This window comes from Camarhynchus parvulus, chromosome 28, assembly GCF_901933205.1.
Source record: "Camarhynchus parvulus chromosome 28, STF_HiC, whole genome shotgun sequence".
NCBI lineage: Eukaryota > Metazoa > Chordata > Aves > Passeriformes > Thraupidae > Camarhynchus > Camarhynchus parvulus.
The window spans coordinates 774,432-791,578 of NC_044598.1; the positions used below are offsets into that span (position 1 = coordinate 774,432).

Below are 17,147 nucleotides of genomic sequence, written 5' to 3' on the forward strand. Positions count from 1 at the left end.
CTGATTTATCGCTCTCGTTAGCGCAGCCCGGGGAGCATCTGGCCGCAATTAGCGCCGGCTCGGCGTCACCCGCCCCGGTGTCCGGGGCCCCGCGTGTGCCCGGGCTCTCGGCGGCGCGGGGGCCGCATCCTGCCCGGTGGGGGTGTTATCGGCGGCCACCGGTGCTGCCTCCCCCCGCGCCGGTGACGTCAAGCGCTGACGCCGATCCGCCCCCTCAGCCGCCCGCGGGCTTGGCCGGCCGTGACGTCCGCCACTGCCACCGCCACCGCCACCGCCGTTAACTCCTTCCCCGGTGCCGCCCCACCGGGCTCGTTGTGGCCCTGGCTGACCAGCGGGGCAGTGATGGTGTAACCCCCCCAGCTCTCCGGTGAACCGCGGTTGGCCGGAGGGAGCGGCTGTTCCCTGGGCGAACCCCGGTGCCACCGGGACACGGCGGTGCCACGGGAGGTGTGGGGACACGCAGGAACGGTACAGGACACACAAACCCTGCTGTGCCAGCGGCCCGTCCCGGGATGACCCACATGGGCGGTTCCCGTGAGGTCTCGTGGCGGTGCCTGGCCCGGTGTGCTCATTTATTTATTTATTTATTTGTTGTACCCTTTTTACAGCCGGGGTCCGGCTCGGTGCCAGTGTCCGGTACCAGTGCCTGAGCCAGCGCCCAGTGCCGGTGCCAGGAGTCCAGTGCCAAGTGGCCGGTTCCTGGTTCCCGTGCCCCGTTCCCGGTGCCCAGTGCCCAGTGCCGTTCCCCTGCCTCGTTCCCGGTTGCCGGTGCCCTGTCCAGTTCCCCATGCCCAGTTCCCAGTGCCCGGTTCCCATGCCCGGCTCTCGGTGCCCGGTTCCCTGTCCCGTTCCCGGTGCCCGGTGCCCGGTGCCGTTCCCGTGCCCGGTGCCCGGTTCCCGTGCCCGGTTCCCCGTGCCCTGTCCCGTTCCCGTGCCCGGTTCCCGCCCCTCCCTTTGTGCCCATCAGCCCCGGCGGGGCGCGCGCCGCGGGGCCACGTGACCGCCCCTCCCCCGCGCTGACGTCATCCCAGGGCCCCGCGCGCTGTTGTCCCGTTTACCCGCCGGTCGCCGCGGCGACGGGGCAGGGGCGGGGCCGGGCCGGGGCGGGGCACCTCCTCCGCGGGGACGAGACCACGCCCCGTATGCAAACTAGGGCGGGCGAGGACGTCATCTGCAGCCAATGGGGACTCGACGCGGTGAGGTCACCGCGGCGGCGCCGCCTATTTAACGCGGCGCGGGGCGCGCGGCGGCGGCAGAGCCGTGTGCGCGCGCGCAGGAGCGGGGCCGCGGCCGGTGCGCACCGGGCGCCTCCCCCTCCCCGCCCCCGCGTTCGCCCCGGTCCTCCCCCCGCCCCGGCGCCGTTTCCCCCGCAGCCGGGCGGGGGAGGAGGATGGAAACACCCTTCTACCATGATGATGTGTTGAGCGGCCTCGGCAGCGGCTTCGCTCCGTCCTCCGGCAGCAACGGGCTCCTCCTGCCTTTCCCCGGCGGCAGCATGATGAAGAAGGACGCGCTCGGGATGGCCTTACCGGAACAGGTGGCGGCGGCGCTGAAAGCCCCCGGCGCGGCTAGCGGCGAGGCGGCGGGGCTGCTGGGCTCGGCCGAGCTGGGGCTGCTCAAGCTGGCGTCCCCGGAGCTGGAGCGGCTCATCATCCAGTCCAACGGGCTGGTCACCACCACCCCGACCAGCGGCCAGTTCCTCTACCCCAAAGCGGCCGCCTCCGAGGAGCAGGAGTTCGCCGAGGGTTTCGTCAAGGCGCTGGAGGACTTGCACAAGCAGAACCAGCTGGGCGGCGGCGCGGCGGGGAGCGGCGGCGGCGCGGGCGGCGGCGGCGGGGGAGGAAGCGGCGGCGCGGGCGAGCTGCCCGCCGCCGGGATGGCCCCGGAGCCGCCGGTCTACGCCAACCTCAGCACCTACCCGGCCGTCAGCTACGCCACCGACCCCGGCCCGTTCGCGGCGCCGCCGCCGCGGCTGCCTCCGCCGCCGCCCCCGCCGCCGCTAAAGGACGAGCCGCAGATCGTGCCGGAGGTGCCGAGCTTCGGGGAGAGCCCCCCGCTGTCCCCCATCGACATGGACACGCAGGAGCGCATCAAGGCGGAACGGAAGCGGCTGAGGAACCGCATCGCCGCCTCCAAGTGCCGCAAGAGGAAGCTGGAGCGGATCTCCCGGCTGGAGGAGAAGGTGAAGAGCCTCAAGAGCCAGAACACGGAGCTCGCCTCCACCGCCAGCCTGCTCCGCGAGCAGGTCGCCCAGCTCAAGCAGAAGGTGCTCAGCCACGTCAACAGCGGCTGCCAGCTCCTGCCCCAGCACCAGCACCAGGTGCCGGCGTACTGACCCCGGGCGGGCCCCAGCCCGGGCACGGACCGAGGGGTCCCGGGCGAGGAGCCGGGGGAGCGCCCGCCCTGCCCCGGCCATGGACCGAGGGGAGCGGGGGAAGCGCTCATCTCGCCCCGGGAACGGACTGAGGGGTCCCGGGCACGGACTGAGGGGAGCGGGGAAAGCGCCCGCTCTGCCCCGGGCACGGACCGAGGGGAACGGCGGACGCGCCCGCCTTGCCCCGGGAAGGGACTGAGGGGTCCCGGGCACGGACCGGGGGGTCCCGAGGGGAGGAAGAAGAGCGATGATCGCCCCCCCCTCCATCTCCCCGGACACGGACCGAGGGGTCTGAGGGGAGGACCGGGACCGGCTCCGGACGGCGGGCACCGAGCACGCCCCGCTCCCCGCGGAGGGAGCGGCCGGGGGGGTTCCCCGCCGCGCACGGACTGAGAGGGCCCGGGCTGCCCCCCCCGGGCCCCTCGGCGCCCCACACATTCCAGTGAGGTCCCAGTAAAACCCCGCGACACGGAGAATTGGCCTCTGGCTGTTTGCTGCGCCCGGGAAGGGACGGGAAGGGGCGGCGCGGGCAGGAAGTGGCGCGGCCGGTGCCATCTTGGGCTGGGGGGGAACGGCCACCGGGGGGGATCGGGGAGTTTTGGGGGGCGATGGGGACTGGGGAGTGAGCCCCCCCCAGGGATGGCCAAGAGGCTCTGGGAATCACTGGAGAGGGTGGAGGGCGAGGGGTCCGTGGGGCTGTGGTTATTGGGGAGGGGGTGTTGGGGGGAGCTGGGGAAGGGGTGGTGAAAGGTTGGGGTGTTGCGGGGGCTGTGGGGTTATTTGGGCTCTCTTGAGGGGGATATGGGTGTATTCGGGCTCCCCTGGGGCTGAGGGGTTCCCATGTGTGAGGAGGTGGGCGAGGGGACCCCAGTGCCGGTCCTGGCTGCGGCTCTGCCTGCCCGACCCTCTCCGTGTTGGGGGGTTCACCACCACCCCCCTGTCCCGGCCCCGGGGGTCACCCCGATGCTCCCAGCGAGGCCGGGCCTGCCCTGCTCCTCCCAGGCTTCGGCAACAGCCTCGGACTTCCCGGCACCGCTCAGGCTCCTCCTCGGCGTTCCCCACCTGCGGGGCCCCGTCCCGGGCAGAGCCGCACCGAGGCACCGGCCCCGCTGCTGGCGGCAGCTCCAGCCCGTTCCAGCGGCGGGGATCGCCCCGCTCCCGGGAGCCGGCTGTGCGAGAGCGTGGGGTGCCTGGGTACCCTGCCCTGGGGGCTCCCCGGGGACCCCACGTTCTTCCCCGGGCCGTGGGTGGATCCCCTGGGATCGTTCAGCCCGGGCCGTGGGTGACTCCCCGGGGACCCCACGCTCGGTGCCGTGCTGTGCCGTGCCGTGGGTGGCTCCCGGGACGCGGTGCCAGCCGGCTGCGGTTTCCCGGAGGAAGCGCCGTCCCCGCCGCGCGGAAGCGGCGCCGTCCCGGCGCGGTTGAGCTGCTGCGCCCCGGATGTGCCGCTCGCTCCGGAGCGAAGACGGACGGGGCAGCACCTGTCCGGCCTCAGTGCCCTGTGTCACCAGATCCCTGTGTCCCCGAATCCCCGCATCCTCATGTCCCCAAATCCCATTGTCCCTGCATCTTGATGGTCCCTTTGTCCCCACATTCTCACGGTTCAGCGTTCCTGTATCCCGATGCCGCCACTTTCCCAGATCCCTTTGTCCCCAAGTCGCCACATCCCGGTGTCCCCACATCCCCCGATCCCTTTGTGCCCGCTTCCCGGTGTGCGCACATGTGCGCGGAGATCGCGGCATGGCCGGCTCCCGGTACCGGCGCCGTTTCCCGGTCCTGCCGTGGGAGGTGGGCGGGGAGAGCGGCCGAGTTGGGGGAGGGGGGTTCTCCCGGTGCCCGCGGGGTCCCGGCGCTGCGGTGCCGCCCGGTACCGACAGGGGGCGCCCTCGCCTCCCCCGGGGCGGGTAAAGGCGGCGGGAGCGGCGCCGGCACCGGGCGGGATGGCCCGGGGCGCGCTCCGCCTGCTCTGCTGCGCCGCTGCCCTGCTCGCTGCCGCAGGTACCGGGCACCGGGGGGGTCCGCGGGGTCCCAGGGGCACGGCGGAGAGGCGGCACCGGGGGGCTGGGTGCTTCCCGGTACCGGCGGTGGGTGCGTCTGGGGCCTCGCCCAGTTCCAGGTGTGGGGAGAAGCGTCCGGCTGCTCCGGGGCACCGGGGACGTCACCACGTGTAGCGGTCTCCAGTGGGGCACTGGGGGGGTTCCGTGTCCCCTCTGGGGCTGGGGTCACCGGGGGCCTGCACCCCCTCCCCGGGAGTGCCGGGCTGGACCGGAGCGCCCTGCCCCTCCCGGACCATGGGCTGCCAAACCGGCTGCTCCTGGCACGGGTACCCTGGCACCGCATCAGCACTGCCGGGGCAAAGGGCTCCCCGGTATCCGGGGCCACCGTGGGCCCCCCGTTTCCAGCCTGGGCCCCCCGCACCCTCCCTGCACCCCGAGGGGCCTCGGCTCACCCATCCTGGCACTCACGGGCTCCGTGCCGTCCTGGCAGAGGGTGGCAGATGGGTGACAGCTGTGGGGACCTCCAGGCACGCTGTGTCCCTGGGTGCCGGCTCTGCCACGGGGCATTTCTGTCCGGTGTCCCTCTGGGGCCAGCCTGGACTTGCTCCTCCTGTTGTGCAAACAGGATTCGGGCAGATAAGGGGCACTGCCAGCGCTGCCCGGCAAACCTGCTCTGTCCCACGTGGCCACGGGAGAGTCCCCACCACGCCTGGCCCCGGGGGTGCCCGGTGGGTGCCACCAGGGCTGGGCCTGCACGTGTCCCTGTGCCCTGGCACTGCCCGCTGCTGCCCTGCCTGTCCCCAGCAGGGCTGTGCCCGTGCCACCACAGCTCGGGAAGCTCTTTCTGATTCTGGGTTGCTGGGGTTTGATGCTGGCTAAATCCCAGATTTCTGTGTGATCAAAACCAGCTGGGGAATGATCCCTGTGAGGCCGGGAGGTGGGGCAGGTGCTGCTGCCCTGCCAGGACCCTGCCAGGGCCCTGCCATGTGCTTGCTCAGCAGCTCTCTCCTCCGAGGTCTGGAGCCAGGACATGGCACTGATCGTGTCCCCACAGTGTCTGAGAACAGCTCAGCGACAGCCCTGTCACCGTCTCTGTCCCCTACAGCCACCAGCCAGGGCACTCCACCTGGCCTTGATTTGGGAGCAGTCCGTGCAGCTCCATCCAACCAAACCAGAGCATCAACCCCACCCAGCATCTCGGGATCAACAGCACCTTCAGCATCTCCATCCAACCAAACCACAGCACCAACCCCTTCCAGTACCTCGGGATCAAAAACCTCTCCATCATCTCCATCCAGCACCACCACAGCAGCAACCCCATCCAGTACCTCGAGATCAACACCTCCATCATCTCCATCCAACATCACCACACCAACAACTCCATCCAGTACCTCGAGATCAACACCTCCATCATCTGCATCCATCACCACACCAACAACTCCATCTAAGACCTCAAGATCAACACCTCCGTCATCTCCATCCAACACCACCACACCAACAACTCCATCCAACACCTCGAGATCAACACCACCTCAATCATCTCCATCTAACACCACCACACCAACAACTCCACACACTATTTCAGGGTCAACACCTCCATTATCTTCATCCAACACCACCATAGCACCATCTTCAGCCAGGACACCCCCATCCAATGCCACCACGGCACCAACTCCATCGCACACGAGTGTGTCCAGACCCACAGAGCATCCATCCAGCCCCTCTGGGCCTGCCTCTTCCCCCACAGCCACCGTGAGCCCGGGTCCCAACAGCACCAGCATTGTCACCGCCAGCTCCAGAAGGACAGCAGCCCCTGGGAGCTCCGGTGAGACCCAGCCTGGGGGGCAGCTGGGGGGCCTGGGGATGGCCATGCACCCCCCGGATCCCCCACCTGGGGCTGCACTCACAGGAGGGCTCAGGGGTGCAGGTCCCATGGTGAGCCCAGAGCCCCCCTGGCTGCTCCTGCCTCCTTGGGGGGGTTGTTGAGGGCTCCCCTTTTGTCCCCCAGTGCCAGGGGGGTCAGGAGGGGACACAGGAGCTGGGTGCCAGCTCTGTGATGGGTGGGGTGGCGGCAGTCGGGTGACTGGAGCCGGAACTGAGCCACCTCTTTCTCCGTGGCGCTTGGAGGCTGGGCAGCAGTCTCGGTGGGGGGAAATAACTGGGTGCCAGGGGGAATAATGGGGTGCCAGGGGGAAATAACTGGGTGCCAGGGGGAATAATGGGGTGCCAGGGGAATAATGGGGTGCCAGGGTGAATAACGGGGTGCCAGGGGGAAATAATGGGGTGCCAAGGGGAATAACGGGGTGCCCGTCTCGCCCCACAGAGCAGCACCCCACCGAGCTGAGCCCTGCCGTGGTCGCTGTCATCTCCCTGGCCGTGTGCGTGCTGCTGGCAGGGGTGGCCGCGCTGCTGGTGCGGCGGTCCCGGCGCGGGACGCCCCCCTTCCAGCACCTGGATGAGGTGCCCATGGTGCGTGGGGGGCCGGGGAGGATTTGGGGAGGGGGCAGCCGGTCCGGGCTGCGGGCGCTCACCCCGCTCTCTTTCTCTTCCTCCCCAGAGCAAAGTGACCGAGGGGTCCCCTGCGCCCACCCTCAGCTGAGCCCCCCACTGCAGCCCCCGCGCTGCTCAATAAAGAAGCCGCTCCTGCCTCTGCTTTCCGGTCTGCCATGTGCCCTGCAGCCTGCCCGGGGAAACCCCCCCGCTCCCGGGGGATGCCCCGGCCGCTTTCGGGGTGCCCCGGGCCGGGCTGGCGGCCGCAGGGTGTCCGCGGTGCGGCGGGGCGGGTGCGGGGGGCGCGGGGCCCGCGCAGCCCCCCGGCGAGGTGCGATGGGAGGGAGCGAGCGGCCAGGCACGCACGTCGCCTTCCTTCTGCTCCGCTGCACTCGGCCGGGGCCGCGCTCGCCGCGAGGACCGGGCGCCGGTACGGGGCTGCGGGCGGGGCCGGGGCGCTGCGGCCGCCGGGGACCCCCGTGCCGGGCATCGGCGGCTCCGGGGGTTGGGGTGAGGCCGCTGCCGGTGCCGGCGAATCCCGGGGGGATCGGTGCTCGGGGCTCTGCGGTGCGCCCCGGTGCTCGGGGGCGGTGGGTGGCAGGTGGCCGGGGTGGGTCATTAACGTGGCACCGGTGGGTTCGTGACTTGGTGGGTGCTGCGGGCTGGGGGCCACCCCCCGTGGCCTCAAATCCTTGTCGCTGTCCCCATCCAGCCCACGGGAGCACCGGGAGTGGGGCGGGGGGGCTCCCGAAACCCGAGGTAGGGGCTGAGCCCGGCCGAGCCCCGGTGGCAATAAATCACGGCGGGGAGGAGCCCGCGCGTCCCGGCCCCGCGGTGGCCCCGGGGTGTCCCCAGCCGCGGGAGGGGGGTCCCCGCCGCTGAGCCCCTCCCGGCCGCGGCTCCCGGAGCTCCCCCCGCAGGGACGGCGATGAGACGGAGCCGGACAGCGCTGCCCTTCCTCGGCGCGGAGGTGAGAGCGGCACCGGGAGCCACCGGCGGGGCCAGGGGTGTCCCGGGGGGCGAGGGGTGTCCCCGGTGTGAGCGTCCCAGCGCCGGGCCCCCGGGCAGCAATAACCGGGCTGGCGGCGCTGAGTGGGAGTTAATTATCCCCTTAATGGGCGGTTAATTATTATTCACCTCTGCGTAATCGCGCGCCGGCTCCGGGGGTTTTTCCGGCGGGGTCCCGGGGGAAGTCAGGGGGGTCCTCTCCGGTGGCGGCGGGAGCGGGAGGAGGAGGATAAGGAGGGGGGAGTCCCGGTGGCTCCGTGCGCTGCGGGCGGGGCCGCTCCCGGTGCCTCGGCTGTGCCTTTCCCGGTGCCCCCCGGCCCAGGTACCACCCGGTACCCCCGCCTGCAGCGCCGCACCGTGTCCGGCAGGGGGCGCCGGCGCGCTACCGGCGCTCGGTACCGGCGGGGGGGGGCGGGGGGCGCTGCCCGGGCGGGACCCTCGGGCCGGGATTAGCAGGGACCCCCCATCCCGGGGCCGCTCCCCGCGCCCCTCACCGCTGCTCCGTTTCCCGGCAGCGCTGCCGCGATCCCGCCGAGGCCGCCCCGTCGGGCCCGGGCCCGGGAGCGGCGGTGGGCGCCGTGCGCCGGCGTTTCTCCGGGACCCCGCTGCTGCCGCCGCTGGGCTGCCGGTTGGCGGAGGCGGCCCGCGCCCCCGAGCCCGAGGCTGCCCGGGTGGTGTTCACCATCGAGGAGAGCGGCCCCAGCAGCGGCGATGAGTCCGAGCCCCCCCGGTAAGGGCGGCACGGGGAGCGGGGAGGCGATGCCCCGGTGGCACCGGGAACGGGTTGCCGGGCAGGGCACGGCTGGCGGGGGACGCTCCCGGGTTCAGCACCGGCGGCCGGACAGCGGCACTGGGGCAGAGCACCCGGTGGGTTGGGGACAAACTCCTCTGTCACCGACCCCGCCGTGCCATCCCCGGGATGTGCATTGAGATCACCGTCTGTCCCTGCCACCCCCAACACTCCTGTCCCCCACTGTCCCTGTCACCCCCATCCCCGTCACCCGCATCCCTGTCACCCCCATCCCCCTTTTCCCACCACCCATCCCTGTCCTCACCCCCTCCCTGTCCCCATCTCGTGTCCCAGCCACAGCCGCCACCAGGCTGGCCTGGCCCTGCCCGAGGTGACCTCGGTCCCTCCCGCAGTGGCTCGGGCCCAGCTGTGCTATTTTTGGGCCATTCCCCCTGTCCCGTGCCTCTCCCAGCCCGGCTTGTGGGGACAGCAACGAGCTGGCACAGCCGAGGGACATGGCTCTGGTGTCACTTGTCCTGCACAGACACGTGGGGACAGTGACACTCCGATAAGGACTGGCTGTCCTGGGGACAGGGACTGGCTGTCCTGCGGCCAGCCCAGCCCTCGCTGCCAGCCAGCACAGGGGGCTCTTCCCTCTGTCCCACATCCCCCGATGTCCCTGTCCCACATCCCTCTGCCCTGATGTCCTCACGGACAAGCCAAGGTGACCCCTCCAGGACCCCCCTCCGGTGGGTTTTGGGGTCCCCCCCTGGCAGGGGGCTCTGTTGCTGTCCCTCCTGGCTCCCTGCCACCTGCTGGATATTTCTGTGGCCATCAGGAACAGCCGGGAGCCACATCCTGCTGCATCAGGCTGCGCAGGCATCACCTGCCACGGCCACCTCACAGTGGGTCCCCCACAGTGTCACTGTCACCAGCTGGACCTCACCCTGCTCGGGAGCGGCTCCAGGAGGGGACAGCACCAGGGAGGGGCTGGGGCACGGTGTGGGGTGGCTTTGGCTCTCACAGGTCCCTCGGTGGCACCATGGCGTGTCCACACCACGAGTCCTGGGATGCTCCAAGCTCAGCTGTGTCCCTTGGTGGCACCATGGCACTGCCACACTGCGAGTTCAGCATGCTTTGGGCTCAGCCACGTCCCTGTGTCCCTTGGTGGCACCGTGTCACAGCCACACCGTGTGCTGGGGATGCTCCAGACTCAGCTGTGTCCCTCAGTGGCACCATGGCACTGCCACACTGCGAGTTCAGCATGCTTCGGGCTCAGCCACGTCCCTGTGTCCCTTGGTGGCACCATGGCACAGCCACACCGCATGCCCAGGATGCTCCAGACTCACTTGTGTCCCTCAGTGCCACCGTGTCACAGCCACATGCCATGTCCAGGACGCTCCGTGCTCAGCCATGTCCCTCCGTGGCACCGCGGCCCCGTACCTCCGGTTCCCTGGGGGCTTCGCGGGCCGTCGTTCCGTGTCCCCGGGCAGAGCACCCCTGCCCTTTCGGGAGCGGCTGGGTGGCCGGTGGCACCGGGCCAGCGAGGGGCCACGTGCCCGGCCCGCCAGGCACACCGGGGGGGGACCGGCTCCCTGCGCGGCTGCCGGAGCCAGACAGTTGTTTAATTTCCCAGGCGCAGGGCGGGAGGGGGATGGAAAGTTTCCCGGGGCTGCCGGGGCCGGGACGGCCGCGCGCTTCCTGCTCCGCACCGGGGGCCCCGGGGCCTCGCCGCCCGCCCGGGGGTCCCTGAGCGGGCCATGCTGCCCAGCGCGCCCCGCTCGCCGGGGGCTTCTCCGGCCACGTCCCCCCGCGGTTCCCCCCGCAATTCTCCCGTGCTCTTCAGGAAGCTCCTGATGAACCAGAGCATCCGCCTGCAGCGGCGCTTCACCGTGGCGCATCCCCTCTGGTAAGGGGGGCACGCTGGAGGGTCCCCGCGGGGGGGTGGCACCAGCCTGTGCTGCCGCCGTGGGGGCACGGCTCCCCCTGGAGCTGGGGCTCGTCCTCGGGGCTCTGGGGACGAGGAGGGGACAGCGGTGTCCCCTCAGGGTCAGGGGGAGCCGGCGGACAAGCGGGGCTGAGCACGGACGCGCTCATGGCAGGGACCCGGCGGGGTGGCCCGGTGGGGACAGAGCGGGACTTGGAGCTCCAAATCAAGGCACCGTGCCCTCCCCGCCTCGGAGCTCTGTGGGGTCGGTTTTGGGGTGCCGACCCCACCTGCGGGGCGCCGTGGGGCTCAGCACATCCCTCCTCGGCAGCGACAGCAGCTATTTATAGCGGCCCCGGCCCCCCCGGCACGGACACCGCTCCGAGGTCATTAACGCCGAAACGAGGGGGGTTAATTGGCCACCGACCCCGTGGCAGGGGCTCGTGTCCCCCGGGGCTGTCCCCTGCGGTGGCAGCGGGGTCAGGGCTGGTGGCACGGGGCCGGGAACAGACGCGGGCATCGCCCCGCGGGGCCGTCGGAGGGACAATGCGGCTTTGTGTGGCCGGTACCATCGGGGATGGGAAGCCGAGGCAGGAAAACAAGGGGCTGCGGGATGGCATGACGCGGTGCCGGCTGGCACTGCCACTGCCACCGCCGGGGACGGCCGCGCCACAGCCGCCGGGGCTGCCGGAGCGGGACGATGCTGCCGGGCAGCCGGTGCCCGTCCCGGAGGCACTCCTGCATCGGGTACGTGCTGGGACGCGGTGGGGACGCGGTGGCCACAGTGGCATCTGCGCTTTCCCGAGCTCTGGGGTGCCTTGTCGCCGTCCCCGCGGCGGTGGCGGCTGCGGGAGGGGACAGGCGCTGGATGGCCCTCGCTGTGTCCCTGGTGCGTGCAGCCGTTCCCATGACCCCGGGGCCAGCAGCGCGGCAGGGACGGGTGAGGCGGCCGCGGCCGGCCTGGGGACGCTGCAGGGTCACCATGGCTGTCCCCTGTCCCCCCTGGATGCGCACGGCTGCCAGGTGACTCCGGGTGGGGTGCCCCTGGGCTGCCGCCAGCGCGTCCCCAGGGGCCAGGGCTTGGCTTCTGCGGCGGTTTCTGTCCTTCGATGTCCCCTGGCTCTGTGCCGTGGCTGGGATATTGTCCCCTCCATGGGACGCGGCACCTCCCGACGGGGCTGATGGAGGCTTTGGAGGACTTGGGGCCGTGGTGACAGGTGCGGGGAGGGACAGGCAGGAGCCAGCCCTTCCTGGGGGTCCCTGGAGCTGGGAGCTTCAGGGCAGCGGGTGCTGTCCCAGCTGGGTGCCATGGGACAGCCTGGCTCTGCTCGTCAGGGTCCCAGGTGCCAGCAGGGAGCGGAGGGGGTCCCTGTGCGCCGAGCTGTGCCCATTCTCAGCAGGTGGAGGAGCCAGCAGGGCCCGACTGGGCACCGCTGTCGCCACAGGGTCACCAAGGCAGAGTGTGCTGGACGCAGCGAGAGGGCGGCACAGAGAGCCCCACAAACCTGGCAGCATCCCCGGGGCTGAGGTCCCCACGCCAGCCCTGTCCCCTGTCCCCTCACAGCTTTGACCTGGAGAATGGCCCCCCCGGGCGGGGCGCCCTGGACCCCCAGGCCAGCCCGGGCGCGGGGCTGGTCCTGCAGGGCTCCTTCTCGCACGGCCAGCGCCGCGAGTCCTTCCTGTACCGCTCCGACAGCGACTACGACCTGTCCCCAAAAGCCATGTCCCGCAACTCCTCCATCGCCAGCGACCTGTGAGTGCCCCCCAGCCCGCATCCCCCGGGACCCCCTTTTCCCTTCCCTCCCCTCGGCGGGGCTCACGCTCCCTGTGCTCCCGCAGGCACGGAGAAGACATGATCGTCACGCCCTTTGCCCAGGTGGGTGCCAGGGGGACACGGGAGGGGACACGGCCTGCAGCCAGCAGCGGGGTGGGTGTCCCGGGGGGGTCCGCAGCCCGACCCCAGCCCGCTGTCGCCCCCCAGGTGCTGGCCAGCCTCCGCACCGTCCGCAGCAACCTGAGCCACCTGCAGGACCGCGCTGGCATCAAGTGAGTGGGCGGGGGGTGGCAGGGCGAGGATGTCACCCGAGTGCGGACCCCAGCCCACGGCGAGGGGGGCACCGCCGTGGGGGTCACAGCTACTGAGCCCCCCGTGTTTGACAGGCGAGGCTCCAGCAGCAGCCTGCCCTCGGGGAGCAAGGCCAGCCTCTCCGGTGAGTGCGGGGGGAACGCTGGTGGGGAGATTTTGGGACGAGCTGGCTGTCCCCGCGTCCCCAGGCTGTGTCCTGCCGTGCCCTGGGGGTGCAGCCGCCTCCCCCAGGCCGAGGCAGAGCTGCGGCTTTGCCCTTTGGGATCCATGTCTGGTTTTCGGCAGCTCCTCCCGCCCTTCGCGGCGGTGGAAAAGCTCCCGTTGACGTCAAACCTTCCATTAATAAAAGGCCGGCGGTGAGCGGGGCCCCGCGGGAGCCCGGCTGCCCCCGGGGCTGGCTGTCACCCCACGGGACAGCGTGGCACGCCGCGTGCCGGGGCTGCCAGGCCACGGGCACAGCGCGCCGGGGCTCAGCCCCGCTGCCCAGGCATGCCCGACCCCCCGTGCCCCCTGCTCGGAGGGTGCTGGGACCCCCCAGGCTGGCCAGCCCCCCGGTTTGGGGTGGCACCAGCCCCCCCGTGCCGGGTGGCCGCGCTGCTGGCGGGTCCCTTGCCAAGCTGGCGGGTGCCCCCAGCAGAAGATGCCCACCAGAAGCTCTCGAGGGAGACCCTGGAGGAGCTGGATTGGTGCTTGGACCAGCTGGAGACGCTGCAGACCAGGCACTCGGTCAGCGAGATGGCCTCCAACAAGGTAAGGGACCTTCCATGGTCACCCTGGTGGGCATGGGGACCCCAGAGCCCCCCGGGGTGTCCTGCCAGCCCCCCACACCGCTGACCCTGCCACCCACGCACAGTTCAAGCGGATGCTGAACCGGGAGCTGTCGCACCTGTCGGAGACAAGCCGCTCTGGGAACCAGGTGTCCGAGTACATCTCCAGCACCTTCCTGGGTGAGGACCCCCGCCCCAGGGTCACCTCCTGCTGGCAGCAGGGTGGCCTTTGTGCCCCAGAGAGCTGGGGTGCCCATGGGGGTGATGCCAGCGGAGGGTCCCACTTGTGGAGGAATGGAATGGGAGGACCAGGGAGGTTTTCCCGGGTGTCCCAGTGGGATTTGTCCCACAGATGTCACAGCATTTGTGCTGGCTGGGAGTGCTGGCTCATACTGCTGTGTACTGGTGCACTGGGGCTGATGGGGCCACCCCCGTGTGCCTGGAGGAGTCTCCTGGTAGATGTGTGGCCTGTGGGTGGGGGTGAAGTAAAATGCTGCAGCCCCCACATTGTCACAGTGTGACCTGTGCCTGTCCTGGGCGTGACCCGGGGAGATGCTGGCAGTGACATTTGGCCTGCCCGTGTCACCCCAGACAAGCAGCACGAGGTGGAGATCCCCTCGGCGCTGGCGAAGGACAAGGAGAAGGAGCGGAGGAAGCGGCCCATGTCCCAGATCAGCGGCGTCAGGAAGCTCAAGCACAGCTCCAGCCTGGCGGCCGCCGGCATCCCCCGCTTCGGGGTGCGCACGGAGCACGAGGCGCTGCTGGCCAAGGTGGGCCCTGGCACGGGTGACCCCCCCGGCCGTGGGGTCCCCAGCACCAGCCCCCCATGGATCTCTGTCCCTCTGCTGCCCAGGAGCTGGAGGACACCAACAAGTGGGGGCTGGACGTGTTCAAAGTGGCCGAGTACTCGGGGAACCGCCCGCTGACCGTCATCATGTACAGCATCTTCCAGGTGAGCCTCCCGCCGCGGTGTCCCCGTCCCCGTGCCCGCATGGGGACGAGCCACCTCCGCCTCCCTGCAGGAGCGGGACCTGATGAAGACCTTCCGCATCCCCGTCAACACCTTCATCACCTACATGCTGACGCTGGAGGACCACTACCACGCCGACGTGGCCTACCACAACAGCCTGCACGCCGCCGACGTGGCGCAGTCCACGCACGTCCTGCTCTCCACACCCGCCCTGGAGGTGATTCCTGGTCACCTGAGGCCACCCAGGTGTGCCTGGCCAGGCTGGCACGTGTCCCCAATCCCTTTTCCCACCATTCCTAGGCTGTCTTCACGGACCTGGAGATCCTGGCTGCCATCTTTGCCAGCGCCATCCATGACGTTGACCACCCCGGGGTCTCCAACCAGTTCCTCATCAACACCAGTGAGCTGGGGCTCAGGGATGGACCTGGGGGATATTGGGGGAGCCCAGGGTCACCTCGAGGTGACCAGTGCTGTCTCACAGATTCAGAGCTGGCCCTGATGTACAACGACGCCTCGGTGCTGGAGAATCACCACCTGGCCGTGGGCTTCAAGCTCCTGCAGGAGGAGAACTGCGACATCTTCCAGAACCTGAGCAGGAAGCAGAGGCAGACGCTCCGTAAAATGGTCATCGACATGGTATGGGGGGGCTGCACCTGCCCAGGGTGGGGTCTGCGCTGGGGGATCAGGCTGGGACCCCTTCCCACCTCTCCCTGCCCAGGTGTTGGCCACGGACATGTCCAAGCACATGAACCTGCTGGCGGATCTGAAGACCATGGTGGAGACCAAGAAGGTGACCAGCCTGGGCGTGCTGCTGCTGGACAACTACTCCGACCGGATCCAGGTGGGGACACACCTGGGGAATCCTTCCCAGCACTGCAGGTGTCCATCCCTACTCTGGCCCGCTGGGATGTCCCCTTTGGTGCCACCACCTGTCCATCCCCGCTCTGGCCCGCTGGGATGTCCCCTTTGGTGCCACCACCATCCCAAACCCATCAAGGGGGCCAAGCAAGTTCGTGGCCCACTGTGGGTGGCCCTGGGGGGACAGAGGACACGCTGTCCATGCCCGCAGGTCCTGCAGAACATGGTGCACTGTGCTGACCTCAGCAACCCCACGAAGCCTCTGGAGCTGTACCGGCAGTGGACCGACCGCATCATGGTGGAGTTCTTCCACCAGGGGGACCGGGAGCGGGAGAAAGGCATGGAGATCAGCCCCATGTGCGACAAGCACACGGCCTCCGTGGAGAAATCCCAGGTGAGACACACCTGGGGACACCTGGGGACACGGGGACACACCTGGGGACACCTGGGGACACGGGGACACACCTGGGGACATGGGGACACACCTGGGGACACCTGGGGACATGGGGACACACCTGGGGACATGGTGGGTTCAGGGAGATCAGCCCCTGGACACACACACCGTCTCCGTGGAGAAGCCCCAGGTGGGGTGGCAGCCCGGGGACAGGGCAGGGCCGGGCAGGGGGCTCAGCTCTGCCTCCCCCCCAGGTGGGATTCATCGACTTCATCGCCCACCCGCTGTGGGAGACTTGGGCCGACCTGGTGCACCCGGACGCGCAGGAGCTGCTGGACACGCTGGAGGACAACCGCGAGTGGTACCAGAGCATGATCCCGCGCAGCCCCTCCCCTCCGCCCGCGGCGCCCGCCGCGTCCCCCGCCGCCACCGACAAGTTCCAGTTCGAGCTGACGCTCGAGGAGGAGGAGGAGGAGGAGGAGGGTGAGTCGGACACGGAGCTGGAGGGGGCCGAGAGCCCCCTGGACGAGGACAACAGCGGCTCCAAGACGCCGGGCACGGATGACTCGGAGTCTGCCGACACCAAGGGCCTCTCCCCCGGCGCCGGGGACCGCGGCTCGCCCGTGCCCCGCCGCGGGGACGTGGACAACCGGCAGGCGCTGGAGGGGACGCTGCCGAAGGACGGCGGCAGCGGGTGCTCCGTGCCAGGGCCCGAGGGCAGCCAGGGGCTGTGCCTGGACACAGAGGGCAATGTCACATTCCTGTCCCTGGGCACGTAGCGGCACCGGGACTGGGCAGTGCCCTGAGCAGTGCTGGGGACACTGGGGAGCACTGGCACTGCAGGGACTCGGGGGCACCCAGGATGTGTCCCGGTTTGGGAGCTGGGCAGGTGCTGACAGGTACGAGGATGCTGCTGGATTTCTGCTGGGAAAGGTCCCTGTCCCCCTCAGACAGGGCGTGGGGACAGCCCAGCCTCTGCTCCGGGCCCAGCCCAGCCCTGGGGACATCACACCCCACAGGGCTGCAGGAAGGAGCATTCCAGCACCTTCCCAGGTGTGCCCTGGCAGGACGGCAGCCCCGTGGTGGCACCAAGTGGGCAGAGGGTGCCGGTGAACCCCCCCCAGCACGAGGCACCCCCAGGCATGGCACGGGCACGGCTCAGCGGTTTATTTATTTGGGGGATAAGTTCACTTTTTAAAGCCTTTTGTAGCTCACTTTTTACTACGAGCCTCCCCGAGGCTCGCACACATTTTTGGGGTGGAAAGATGCATTTTTTGGGGGGGGGGGAGGAAAGTTCCATTTCTGCTCCGTCATCACTCCAAATGCCATTTGTATTTCACATTTCGGACCCTGGCGGGTGCTGTCACCACCCCCCCCACAGCCCCCCATCTCCGTTATCCTGCCTGGGGCAGGGTCCTTTGGGATTGTTCCTTCACCTTCCAGAGATTAAACCCGGTTTGTTCCACCCTTAACCTGAGCCTTGCAAGCGCCTCTTTGCGCGTCACGGGAGCCGCAGGCAATGTCCCCAGGGACTGCTGCGCTTGGC

The 17,147-nt window shown here is 70.1% G+C and overlaps 3 protein-coding genes across 4 annotated transcripts; all 3 read left to right on the forward strand.

Moving 5' to 3' along the window:
• The first annotated feature begins 1,316 nt into the window (after positions 1 to 1,316).
• JUND (JunD proto-oncogene, AP-1 transcription factor subunit) lies at positions 1,317 to 2,864 on the forward strand. Its single transcript, XM_030966658.1, has one exon. The coding sequence runs from the start codon at positions 1,391 to 1,393 to the stop codon at positions 2,333 to 2,335; it is 945 nt and encodes a 314-aa protein (XP_030822518.1). The 5' UTR covers positions 1,317 to 1,390; the 3' UTR covers positions 2,336 to 2,864.
• A 1,416-nt stretch (positions 2,865 to 4,280) lies between these two features.
• Positions 4,281 to 7,008, forward strand: LOC115914345 (putative protein TPRXL). Of its 2 annotated transcripts, none has more exons than XM_030966828.1 (4): positions 4,281 to 4,372; positions 5,477 to 6,196; positions 6,695 to 6,840; positions 6,929 to 7,008. In XM_030966828.1, the coding sequence occupies exons 1-4, from the start codon at positions 4,315 to 4,317 to the stop codon at positions 6,968 to 6,970; spliced, it is 966 nt and encodes a 321-aa protein (XP_030822688.1). In that variant the 5' UTR covers positions 4,281 to 4,314; the 3' UTR covers positions 6,971 to 7,008. The 2 variants fall into 2 exon arrangements, with proteins under 2 accessions (XP_030822688.1, XP_030822690.1); XM_030966830.1 differs by having other exon boundaries at positions 6,700 to 6,840.
• A 3,351-nt stretch (positions 7,009 to 10,359) lies between these two features.
• PDE4C (phosphodiesterase 4C) lies at positions 10,360 to 16,727 on the forward strand. Its single transcript, XM_030966598.1, has 15 exons — positions 10,360 to 10,508; positions 12,091 to 12,279; positions 12,366 to 12,402; positions 12,508 to 12,572; positions 12,687 to 12,736; positions 13,250 to 13,362; positions 13,466 to 13,559; positions 13,971 to 14,149; positions 14,233 to 14,331; positions 14,402 to 14,566; positions 14,650 to 14,749; positions 14,831 to 14,985; positions 15,068 to 15,190; positions 15,419 to 15,601; positions 15,856 to 16,727. Exons 1-15 carry the CDS (start codon positions 10,360 to 10,362, stop codon positions 16,378 to 16,380), a joined length of 2,226 nt encoding a protein of 741 aa, XP_030822458.1. The 3' UTR covers positions 16,381 to 16,727.
• The last annotated feature ends 420 nt before the right edge of the window (positions 16,728 to 17,147 follow it).